Genomic DNA, 12,905 nt, shown 5'->3' with positions numbered 1-12,905 from the left:
AAGATGGTAACACATTTAAGTATATTAACTTGTTCCGTCAACTAAGGACATTTTCATCAAGTAAGTATGATTTCTTGAGTCTTTTTAAGTGGAATGAACTGAGTATATTTTTGGAACAATATGACTTTTTTGTGGAACAATCTGACTTTACTGTGGAACAATTTGACCATAGAACGATCTGACCATAGACCTTTGCTGACTGTGACACTTTATACTAAGCCACTGACTAAACTCAAAAGAAGAAAATGTAATGTGATAATCTTCAAAGAAGACCAAGTAAGACTCAAATAAACGTCTGTGGAAACAAATGTAAATTGGGGACATTTATCACTGAAGTTAACATGAACACAAGCAAATCTTATCAAAATTTTATACACATGGAAGAATGTATTTTGACTATTATGAGGAAGAATGGTTCTGAAGAAACAATTTTTTCTCAGCATTGTTGGAAGACAAATATGTTGCCAAATACTGTAAAATCCCGCTTATAAGTCCCCTCAGTTATAGGCCGGGCCCTCTATTTGTAAACAGACATTTTATTCCGGTTATAAACCCCTCCCTTCCACATACAGGCCCATCTTTATGAAAACACCCCCCTCCCCCCTAAAAAACGGTATGGTATTCCTTTATAAGTATCCCCACTCAAAAGCCTCCCACCCCTTCTTTGACTTGTTGCCTAGGCAATAAAATCACATTCACAGAATAATCAGAACAAGTAGAGAACAGAACAATGATTTTTGACTACATGTCGTTGTGTCTGAGAGCAAAGTCTGATCTTGTTTTGTTATGTTCTGGTTACAGTTAAAGTTACAGTTTCGAATTTGGTCTTGTAGGGAAATAAAGTACGTTTTGTTATCAATTTTTATGCCACTCCATGCTATTTTGACAAAAATAGCTATTTTTAGGGTAAAAGTAAGCAGTAAAGGAATACTTGGCAAATACATCCTGGATAAAGTCAGATGTTCCAATGTGACTTAGTGAATGTGGCATTGGATGATTCCAGAAAGTATCCATAGCCTACCACTGGTGGCATGAATATGTTTATTTCCCTTGCCTTTGGAAATTGTTAAATGCTCAACCCTTCATGCCCTCAGAATTCTGTTATTGTCCCCCCCTCTCAGCCCTTTTGGAACTTCTGCTTTCTCTCTATACCTTATTGGAATTCCCTGCTTTACCTCCTGACAAATGGAAATTTATGCTTTTTTGCCCTTCCAAGAAAATTCTGCTAATATGGTGACTCTCAAAAATAATACATCAGTGAGAGTCAATCCCAACAGTGGCAATCCCCTCGGCTCCTCCCCTGGGGATTAGGAGGGAATATTAGTCTACAGCACGGCATTTGACAGCCTTGTGATTTGCACCTCACAGCACTGTCACTTCCTGTCAAGTTCATTGGCGAAGACAATGTGTTTGTGATAAACTATGTCTAAAGGTGGCTTTACATGGCAAACAAAAGTTGACAAACTCGAGTTGGAGGGTTCTTGCTTTCACACGCCAAACCTTCACAAACATAACAAAGTAAAAAATACCAACATGGCCTCTCATATGAGTTGTGTCATGGTGGCATGCAAGAATAATAATTGTGGCTTCCTGCCTGGTACTGTATATTTTTTATCACTGAAAATGAAACACAAGATGGTGGAAAAACAGAAAGGTGTTGGACAAATCCTATATTTCAAGAAATCCCTCCTATCTTTTCAAACTTACTTGTTGAAATCTCCATTAAGAAAAAGTCCTCATTGATCTCATGAACTTATATCATTTCAGCGTACTGTTCTTCGCTTCTGTTTCATGAGGAGATGGGCATAATGAGTTTCTTAAGAAAAGCTGTCACTCATGATGAGGTAATTCCATAATTAAACTGTTTGTAATTTGTTGTTTTTAAAATTAACAATTTAGGAAAACTTTGCCCTTCGTTGTCTCTCAACCTAGTTGTTTAAATGGGTACACTTACAAGTATGGTATTCAATAAACCATGATTGAAACATGACAAAACTAACAAAACTGCATGATTTGATCATGAGTTCAAAGCATCTCTCAAAATTTTTAACTCCAGTTTCAACAAGCATCCCAATGGCAGGCACTTGAACTACACGAACTACAGGAATCCCTGTAAACTTTTACAAACTGATTCAGTCTGTTTGAATTTTTATGTCTTGTATAGTGTGTTTGTGTCCTCATGGTTAAAAAGGGAACCCTTTTAAATTGTACTTACATGTATCTTTTAATACAGAAATATTTTACTTTATAAGTAATCTTTTGAGTCAACCAGTTTTGATGCCATGCAAAGAAGTACTCTATTCATTCCAGTTTAACTCTTTTCCAAGTGTTTAATTTAGAAAAATAATACTACCATACCAGCTGAACAGACACGTCTGAAGCACATGTCTTGAAAGAACACCAGCATCTACAGCAAAATAGTGAATAGTAGTGTAGTGGTAGTTCTAAGCGTTCAATTGTTAAAGTGCCCCTGGGACGAAAATTTCATTTTCCATCTTTTTGCATTTTCGTGTAGAATATGACCTTCTTACTCATGTTACCAAATTTCAATCCTTTACGGCGATTGGACGTATTTTTTTTAACCTTTTATTCGAGATTTCACGGCCGCCATTACTTGGCCTTGTTCCGGAAGTTAAAAAGGCCGCTTGGCTCAAATTACAGGAAGTGACGTCATTGGCTCAACACGAAAAATTCCACATGGCTAATTTTCATATGGATTCTACTTCATTAACTGTATTCTGCTGTTATTTAGTTCGCAACAGCAGAATACAGTTTATGAAGTAGAATCCATATGAAAATTAGCCATGTGGAATTTTTCGTGTTGAGCCAATATAGCCACTTCCTGTAATTTGAGCCAAGCGGCCTTGTTAACTTCCGGAACAAGGCCAAGTAATGGTGGCCGTGAAATCTCGAATAAAAGGCTAAAAAAAAAATACTTCCAATCGCCGTAAAGGATTGAAATTTGGTAACGTGAGTAAGAAGGTCATATTCTACACGAAAATGCAAAAAGATGGAAAATGAAATTTTCGTTCCAGGGGCACTTTGAAGTGTTCGATTGGCAAAATTTTTGGGTAAAGTCAATCGAATGATTGGAGTTTGATTGAGTTCAATTACCGAACGTTCACTTGAGTACGCCAGGTAGTAATCAATGGATAGTGATAAATTACCATGAACATGAGTTCAACTTGGCAAAAATATAACCAATATTTTTTATTATATAATCAAAATGATGTCATGTTTCTTTTCATTTCATTTTCATGTAATACTATTATGTCAAATATTTGTCACTAATTGCAAATGTTGGTCATTATTCGCCACCTAGTCATGGCTATTTGTCATTAGCATACCTCAGTGACCGACTATCGCGTAACGCGCAATCTGATTGGCTACACAGGTGCCGTCTATAGATTGATAGATGGCAGTTTGTCAGAGCGCGTGCGACTTACATGTATCATTACACAAATATATCAAAATGTATGAAATAAAAAGATTTTTTGCTTCATAGATCGATCACTGAGGTATGCTAAAACAATTAGACGGCTCTCTCTTGGTTTCTATCGGGTTTGATAGTTGGCTTGGGGCTTTGCCCCTCGCCAACTATTAGCCGATAGAAACCTCGAGCCGTTGTCTAATTGTTAACTATACACAGTATTCATGACTATTCACAATATAGGTTTTACAGTCAGTCAGGCACACAACACTTCTTAAAAAAAATAATCATCTGCTGAATTAGGATCCATTACAACTGATGCAGGGAGTCTTCAAAGATGTCACTGTAAATGTACTGTATGTACATGTAAAGTGTAAATCAGTGTTCCATTTCAATTTTTATGACCAGTTTTTTTTCTTCAAATTCTAGTTTCTTGATGCCAAGATAGAACTTCTAAAGTTTCTGAAGTCATATGTGGTGAAGCTTGACAAGAAAATAAATCCTTATGCTGTGGACATCAAGGTACATGTAACTGTTACTTGATCAGAATTTTTATGTGTGTAAAGTATGTTGAAACTTAATTTGGGTAAAAAGTGGTTTTAAATTTATAGTTTTTGTTTTCAATTATTTTAAAGTGCACCTTCGCGTAACCCCCATTTTTTATATGGCCTGGTGATGTTTAATGCCACCAAAAATGGAACCATTTTGTTTCACAGCAGAGTTTTGGGGAGAATGGGTCTAGAGGCTATTATGTTGTTTACCCAAGAATGGAGTATCTTTTGCATTCACTAATTTCTCCAGAAGGAAAAGCATGTGACTTGGAAGGCCTAAACAACTCTCACCAACATGTTTGCACTCATCATCTTGGTCTTTCGACCAATTTAGCTTCTTGTACATTTGTAGTGGGTTAATTTGATGATTTGGAGGATTTATATTAATTGAAAAGTAAAGTGACATTTTGATCTCACAGTATATTTTTGTGGCTTGTTACAAGTTCTGTGGCTCCCGCCCATTTATTTGACTACTTGTTGATTACTAATTTTTAGCGGCTGTGGTTCTTACATGTGTATGCTGTTGTAGACATTGTACACTGTAGCTAGGTTTAGTTGGAGTCATTTCAGTCTATGATAGTACAATCTCTCTTGTTGAGATTTTATGTAATGATAAGATCTAAATCATTGTTTGGACCATGGAATATAAGCTTTACTGCAACAGCCCAATCCTTTGTTCTAGTTGAAAGATGTTGTGTTTGTTGTTACAGTTTTGTGTCTTGAAATGTTTTTTTTGTTAGTAAAGTTCTAATAGTGCTGCATGTATATGTATGCAACATGCAGGAGAGCCACTGAAGTATGTTTTCTTGTTTTCACGTTACTTCACATTATAACTGTGAGTTTGTGTTGCAGGAGCTAAATATTCTTGCTATATTTTTGCTACATATTCATGTATGTATAGGTATGAAAGCTTTAAAACAAACAGAAACATTTACTTGAGTCAATGTACTTGTTTATAGCTAACAATCTCCTACCCAGAGTCCACAGGCTCTTTGGCCAGCGGTTGGTTGCCTGGAGATCCAGTACCTCAGAGTCTCTCCTGGCGATCCACCGCTGGTCAAAGAGCCTGAGGACTCTGGGTACAAGATTGTTAAGCTAATAGAGTAGCAAGAATTGTGAACTTTGGATTCATCATGGAAAGTTTCTCACCATTCACTGACTGCTTGGGTTCTCTCTAGACAGCCCTTTAGTTTTCCTTCCAGCTCTTCATTTACTTTCATGAATTTCTTCATGATATCTTAATGTCTTCCTGGTCTGCAAGTGGCTTGTCGATGAAGAGGTCCTCCTTGCCGTTGTCACTTGAATGTCCAGGTTTTGTTTTGCGCTCTTTTTACTTCAGGAATGAAGTTTCTTTTGAAGTTGTTGGTTGTTATACAAATCCAAACTCAACTCCGACTCTGAGGATGTACTTGTAAGACATGATTTTAATGTATACAATGTATACTCTCCAATGGTGCAAGCAAACCTAGCAAATAAAGAGAATGACTGAGATGCTATCATTCTTGGTTACTGGGTAGACATCATTAACCCTACTTGACCCAGAGTGCCTTTACTTGGTTGTGCAACAGAGCAAGTTACTGTTATTAACAATTTCGCAGGGCATAGAAAATTGAGGATTCAACCAAATCCAAAAATGTTTCGCGTAAATACTTGAATAATAATATATTAATTTGAAAATAATTTGAGAATTTGGTGTACTTTAAAAGAATGATACAATCTGCATGTAAGTGTTAAAAACCTTGAATAGTTTAGCTAACCTAATAAAGCCTAATTGTCAACAGTGGTAGCCATTAGCATGCCCTGGGTTCCTGAGGTGGATGCATTTTTTTGGGGCATATGCAATCTTACATCTGTGTTGTCTTACATGTACAGTGTATATTTAATATTATTTTAGTGTTCAATGGACTGATGAACTAGTATCTCATTATTTAAAGTGAATGTGGGGATGGGGAAGGAGTGATTTAATATTCCAGGTTTTATAGGCGATGTGCCTACAGTATTGCTAGCACCAATTGATTGGTTCATTCTAGTGGTTACAGAATGATATCCCACCAATTAGTTTCTTTTAACACAATTTCTCTCAGTTTATTTTTAGTCTAATTTTTGTAATCATTTGCTTGGCAGATATACCAGTCTTTGTCTTCTGATTTTGTTTCATATTTTTGATAATTTGTGTGAAAGGTGTAGGATAATGTATGCGTCCTTGCTGGCATTGATATTATATTGTAAATTCTTCTCAGCGATGGAATTATCGATTTTATAATTTCTGAATGCTTGTTGTTAGGCCAACAATTGGGTGTTTAAATTTCTCACCAACGTAAACTTGTGGTCCATCTTGTATGCTGCTATTTTAGTAAGAGGCATTGATATTGGCTGTGATATTTAATAACATATAACAAATATGGCTGTGTATGTACTTGTTGAAATAAACTCTACTGCATCTTTCCTAGGAAATTTGTGTAAAACTGTTTTCTCAAGATCGCAGCAACAAAGTAAAAGTGGAAACTTTTCCACTTCTTGCTCAGGTATGCACCTACTTCAACTTATTTTTTCTGTTTTATTCCAGATGTTATGTGTGGCTTACATGTACATCAGAGATCATTAATAACTGGCTGTTTGGACTTTGGGGCTGGGAGTATGTTTGTGCAAGGTTTTGAGTACATCCCCTTCAGATGATCCCCGGGTATTACACTGTGACGACAAGTCTGTTACTGTATGCTGATCCCAAAAGGATCTTCAGAACATTAGTCATTGTGACATAAAAAAAGAAAAGGAAAACAAAGAACAAAACATTGTAGCACATATATCTTATTCAATTTGGTAAACATCTTTAATTTAAATGATCATTATAAAAGAATTCATCGACAGACTCAACATAACACTACGTAGCTTGGTCATTTTGCACTTGTTGAATTCAAGATGGTGGAACTTGCAGGTTTACCAATACAAACCATAAAGCCATGGACTGAATTGACCAGACGCACCACAAGTATTCAAGAAGTTTAAAGCTCAATTTCAACTTTACTTTTCTGTCCCGCTGAATGGGAGGAAGAGAAAGTACAGTAAGCTATCTTCGTAGGTGGTTGGGCAATGATTGCTGGCCATTCTACTCATGTTGATGCACTGAGTCATGGCCAAATTTCTGTGAAAGCAGGAAGTTCTCCTAATGAGCATTGTGGCCCTATTACTTGTTTGTGTGGATGTTGTGGCAGTGAGCGAGATATTTCTGAGCTATTTTTTGCCCAGCTTAAATGGACCAACTTGTGGTGCACATGGAAAAGTGAACCATTAGAAAAAAGTCTAAAAGTCTGTCATGCATTAAGTCTACCAAAATGGCTAACAAATGTAAATGATTGCCATCCGAAGTAATCCAAAGCACCAAAAGAGAAACCTGGCACATACATGATGCATAGAAGTATCTCTATAGCCTTGAAGCTCATGGCAAAATTGAAGATAGCCCCAAAAAACCATTTTCTGAGCAGTTGTAGTTGGAATTGAATCAGTGTACATAGAAAACTACTACTGGTGCTGAGGGAAGCATCATCTTTGAAAACCTACACGTCAACCTTCCCTTATTCACTGTGGAATCTCAGTGGTCTTGTGACTTACTTGGCACCATCCAGCATGACTATAACTAACTTTGGTGGACACCCTATGGTCACTATGGCACTTGTGCACTCAAACTGGCCCAAGGATGCTCCTATATGCCATACCTATGTTGTATCTTTGACACAGATGGTCCAATCATCTTGGCCTACCTACGTGTACAGCTTTGAACCCAATTACCCTGAACTTCAGCATTACAACCTAGCAGGAAGATTCCATGCCACCTATTGTACAGCCACTTACCTGTGACCCAGACCTAGTTGCCAAAGAGGAATTTCTCAGGCAATATGTGGAATGTTTTGAAGGCATTGGCTACTCCCCAGGTGAATAGCACATTACAATTGATCCTGCTGGAGCCCTTAAGGAGCCCTTGAAGGAAGAACTTGATTCACTTGTCCAATGGGAAATCTTGGAAAAAGTTACCAAGCCCACTGATTGGGTTGATTCCCTTGTTTGTGTTAGCAAGAGCAGTTGAGCGTTACGGCTTTGCCTGGACCCTAGAGACTTGAACCAAGCTATCAAGAGGCCACACTACTGCACAGCTACGTTAGTAGACATCCTCCCTATGTCAGTTTAATAGTGCAAAACATTCTTGATCCCTGATTCTCGCAATGGTTAACTGGAACATTATGCCTGATCAGGAAAGTTCCTTGTATACCACCTTTAATTCACCATTTGGTTGGTATAGATTTCTATGGCTACCCTTAGGTTTAATTTGTGCACATGACATCTTCCAAAGAAAGGTGGATGAGACTTTCGGTGACTTGCCTGGTATGACTAGAATCCCAGATGACATAGCTGCATATGGCTACAATAGTAGGCATAGGAAGATTTACACTTTCTTATAGAAAAGAGGGCTATATTGAGGTTACTAGTAGATCTGGTTTGCTGGGTTGGAGCATGTACGGTGGGAGTTACAGAGGGATTGACCTTAACCAATCCAGTCACAGCTTTGAAGAAAAACACCTTATCTAGTTGTTCATGCCAGTAGGTACATGTAATGGGGAGAAGGCCTATTTTGATTAGCATATCCAATAAGTTTCGGGACAGCAAAAAGGAAGATTAAGAAAGTACTTTGTAGCCCATTGCTGTACTTGCTGTGTGTTATGGATCAGACCCTTCAATTGAGGTACCCATACCTGAGGTGGAACCCGACTACTGTGAGGTAGATGGTAGTGTTATGCTGTACATAACCCACATCGGCATCCATGGATCTTAGGAGATCATGGATCTGTGCCGGGGTTAGAGCATCGTCCGCTGTGGCTGTGCAGACTGATGCGGGTCTGGCAGACTGTGCCACAGGTGGTGCAGGTGAAGGGGCTGTTGGATGAAGATGGTGGCTGGCGATTCTTCCGGCAAGCAAGCTTCTCCTCCGCAGTCTGCCGCTGCTTGTCTTCAGACCTAGCCAAGCCAGTGTGGAGCTCATGCCTTTATGTACCTCTGTCAGCCGCCAAGTCCTCCCATGTGTTAACATCTATGTCCAGCGACTTGAGGTTCCTCTTGCAAACATCACGAAAGCACAGCATTGGGTGTCCTTGAGCTTGAGAGCCTGCAGCAAGTTGCCCATACAGCAGGTCTTTGGGGATTTGCCCGTCTGACATGCGGCGGACATGCCCGAGCCAGCGGAGTCTGCGCTGCTGGAGAAGTGTGTACATGCTTGGGAGTCCCATTCTCGCTAGCACATCGGTGTTCGTCACATGGTTGGACCAGTTGATGTTAAGGATGCGCCCTAGGTTCCTCATGTGGAATGTGTTTAACCGTCTCTCTTGGCCAGAGTAAAGAGTCCAGGACTTGCTACCATTGATGAGGGTGCTGAGGACGCATGCTCTGTACACAGCTGCTTTGGTGTGAGTGGTCAACTTTTTGTTTTCCCAAACTCGTTTGGACAGTCTGGCGAAAGTTGAGGCTGCTTTGCCAATGCATCTGCTGATCTCAGTGTCCATGGAGAGGTTGTCCCTCACTGTGGAGCCCAGGTAAGTGAACTCATGGACGACATCCAACATGCTGCTATTGACTGAGATGGATGGCGGTTGTTCAACATCCTGGGCCACCACGTTGGTCTTTTTGATACTGATGGTCATCCCGAAGTCCTGGCTGGCGCGAGAGAAGCTGTTCATGAGTGTCTGGAGTTGCTGTTCTGTGTGAGAAACAAGAGCTGCATCATCTGCGAAAGGCATGTCCCTGATCAGCATCTCCTGAATCTTGGTCTTGGCCTTGAGCCGAGCGAGGTTGAAAAGCTCTCCGTCTGAATGGGTATGGAGGTAGACACCTTCTTTAGAGGTGCCAAAGGCTTGTTTGAGGATGACAGCAAAGAAAATGCCGAACAGTGTGGGAGCAAGTACGCATCCCTGCTTCACTCCGATGCGGATACTGAAGGGCTCGGAGGAAGCTCCATCAAACTGCACCACACCCTTCATGTCCGTGCAGAATGACTGGATGATGGTCAGCAGTTTGGGAGGGCATCCGATCTTGGCGAGGATGCACAAGGTCAAATGCTTTTGTGACGTCAATGAATGCAATGTACAGTGGCTGTACGCTGGAGGGAGACAACCATGTCAGCTGTTGACCGTTCCGCTCTAAAGCCACACTGGGACTCTCTCGACAAACTTCTGCAGTCTGTTGAGGACCACACGAGCAAAGACCTTACCAACAATGTTCAGAAGGGAGATTCCCCTGTAGTTGTTACAGTCACTCCTGTCCTCCTTGTTCTTATAGAGCCTTGTGGCACTTCACCTTCCTCCCAGCACTGACAGAGCAGTTTGTGTAGTGGGCCCAGCAGGGTGCTTTTGGCACACTTGATGAATTCAGGGGGGATGCTGTTAAGTCCTGGGGCCTTTCCAGTATGCAGGCAGTCGATCGCCTTGCTCAGCTCGAGTTCATTGGGTGGTTCATCCAGCTCAGGCATGGAGGTGAGGGTTTCGATGGCCTCATATGCTGTGTCGGTGAGGGTGTTTCCTCTGCCATAGAGTTTTGCGTAGTGCTCCACCCACCTGTCCATCTGCTTGGCCTTGTCCTTTATGACTTCACCAGTAGCTGATTTCAGGGGGGCCCAAGGGCTTTCTTGATCCCGTTGTAGACTCCTCTGATGTTCCCAGAGTCGGCAGAGCATTGGATGTTGCTCCAGAGTTCAAGCCAGTAGTCGTTTGCGCATCTTCTGGCTGACCTCTGTGCTTGGCTGTGTGCAGACTTAAGGGCTTGCTGTGTTGCCGGATTGGGGTTCTGTTTGTGTGCAAGAAGAGCGGCTCGCTTTTCCTCTAGTAGTGGGGTGAGGTTGCTGGCCTTGACTTCAAACCAGTCTTGGCTCTTGGGTTTTTTCCTTCCAAAAGCTAGTGAGGCACTGATGTAAATGGAGTCCCTCAGCTGACCCCACTGCTGTTGAGCGTCACCCTCAGGAGGGCGTGAGGTGAGAGCCTCAGACAGGGTGGAGGATTCCAGCCTGTCGGGGTGGGAGGTTTGGCTGACGTCGATGCGTGGTTTGCCTAGAGGTTTGGCACGGTGCATCTTCTTGGGCTGTAGTCTCACTCTGCTGCAAATGAAGGAATGATCTGTGTCACAGTCAGCACTTTGGTAGGAGCGACTGATGAGGATGTTTTTGAGGTGGTTGCGCCTGGTGACAATGAGGTCCAACTGATGCCAATGCTTTGATCTAGGGTGCTTTCAGGAGACCTTGTGCTGTGGCTTTGTTTTGAAGGTGTTTGTGATGCGGAGATGATTCAGCATGCAGAGCTCTAGCATACGCTGTCCGTTTTCGTTCATCTTGCTGATTCTGTGTGGGCCGAGGCAGCCTGGCCATGTTTGGTGATCTGCTCCCACTCTGGCATTGAAGTCGCTGAGCAGCAGCAGAGCTTCACCACAGGGGATCCTCCGGATGGTGGCGTGAAGTTGATCATAGAAATGATCCTTGGCGTCCTGGGAGGAGTAAAGTGTCGGGGCATAGGCACTAATGAGGGTAAAAGGGCCATCAGCTGGTGTGGAGGCTTAGGGTGAGGAGTCTCTCTGTTCCTTGGTCTCTGGGTTCAATTATCCCCAGGAGAGTGTTGTGGATGACAAAGCCCATGCCGTACTCTCTGGTCTCCTCTGGTGCCTTGTCCTGCCAGGAGAAGGTGAAGTCTTTCATTCGCAGTGTGCCTCTGTCAGCGAGGCGAGTTTCCTAAAGGGCAGCAATGTCATTTTGCAGTCTTAACAGTTTATTGTTGAGAAACTGCCTTAGAGACTCCAGCTCCGGATTTTGTTTCGGGGTTTATTCCCTTAGCCTTTCCCAGGAATGAGTGTGGCCGCAAGGCAGTGGAGGTTTGAAATTAGAGTTTTCCTTCTCCTGTACATAATCCAACAGCCTACTAATCCTCATGGGTTGATCAAAGACCTCCTTTTCCCACGATAGGTATCTGAGATGATAACACCAAGGTCCTTTTTGACAGGGGTGATTTCTAGAGTGAGATTATTCTTGTTCTATGCACAAGCTGTCCAAGTTTCCTTTGACCCCAAAGACCCTCTATCCTTCAAGTTCATATCTACATCATGCAACAAAGCCTGCAACGTAACAAGGAACATTAAGTGTTGTTTCTTCTTAATTCATTTTATTATTATAATCTTGTCCTATTTTCTGTGTTCTGAGCCCATAGTAATTGGGTTTTGTTGCTGTTGTGGCATCCCTTCCTGTATCTGTCATTGATAATGACTGTTTTCTTTTTCTTTTCTTATTTGTTATGTATTTATTGTCTCGTATTGATCTTGGCAAAGCTAATAAAAAAGTAATAAAAAACAGTAACTTAAGTGCTCACGATGAAAACATTAATTTTATTTTGTGCTGTTTTCCAATGTGCTTGTGAGACTGGCATTCCCTTTAACCAGCAGAAATAATAATTCAGGTGTAGCCCGCTTTCCCTTCTTTGCCAATATTATTGGTGCTTAGGGACTCCAGCCTGATCCGTGGAATATTTACTCCATGTCCTGTCGATGGACCCATCAACCAGCCTTGCTGACCTACAGGCTCTCCTTACAATGGTCCAGTTCTTGAGTTGCTTTATTTCTAACCTGGCATCCATAGCAGCTGATCTTTGCAGACTCACCAAGAAGATAAATGAATTTGTTTGGAGTCCTGAACACCAGTCTGCATCTGCTGTAGATCACATCAATAAAGTAGTAGCAGCCCCTACATCACTGCAATACTTTGACAGTACCTAGCCTGTAACCATCAAGGTGAATTCCTCACAGGGGTTTAGGTGCAGTTCTGCTACAAGCCAGTAGTCCAGTGGAGTTTGCAGGCAAGTTGCCGTCAGAAATGACTCTAGCAGATGGTTTAATTTTGAAAGGCACAC

The 12,905-nt window shown here is 41.4% G+C and overlaps 1 protein-coding gene across 2 annotated transcripts in view; it reads left to right on the top strand.

Moving 5' to 3' along the window:
* Nucleotides 1-12,905, top strand: part of LOC146463051 (DNA-dependent protein kinase catalytic subunit-like) — a 121,228-nt gene that overhangs the window by 627 nt on the left and 107,696 nt on the right. For both annotated transcript variants that reach the window (XM_085084882.1, XM_085084881.1), the window contains exons 2-4: nucleotides 1,768-1,844; nucleotides 3,860-3,952; nucleotides 6,432-6,506. In XM_085084882.1, coding sequence (XP_084941008.1) covers nucleotides 1,768-1,844; nucleotides 3,860-3,952; nucleotides 6,432-6,506 — 245 coding nt within the window. The remainder of the gene's footprint in view (nucleotides 1-1,767; nucleotides 1,845-3,859; nucleotides 3,953-6,431; nucleotides 6,507-12,905) is intronic.

The sequence above is a fragment of the Pavona decussata genome, unplaced genomic scaffold (genome assembly GCF_977016875.1).
Source record: "Pavona decussata unplaced genomic scaffold, jaPavDecu1.1 SCAFFOLD_181, whole genome shotgun sequence".
NCBI classification, from domain to species: domain Eukaryota; kingdom Metazoa; phylum Cnidaria; class Anthozoa; order Scleractinia; family Agariciidae; genus Pavona; species Pavona decussata.
This window is presented reverse-complemented; position numbering and strand designations above follow the sequence as displayed.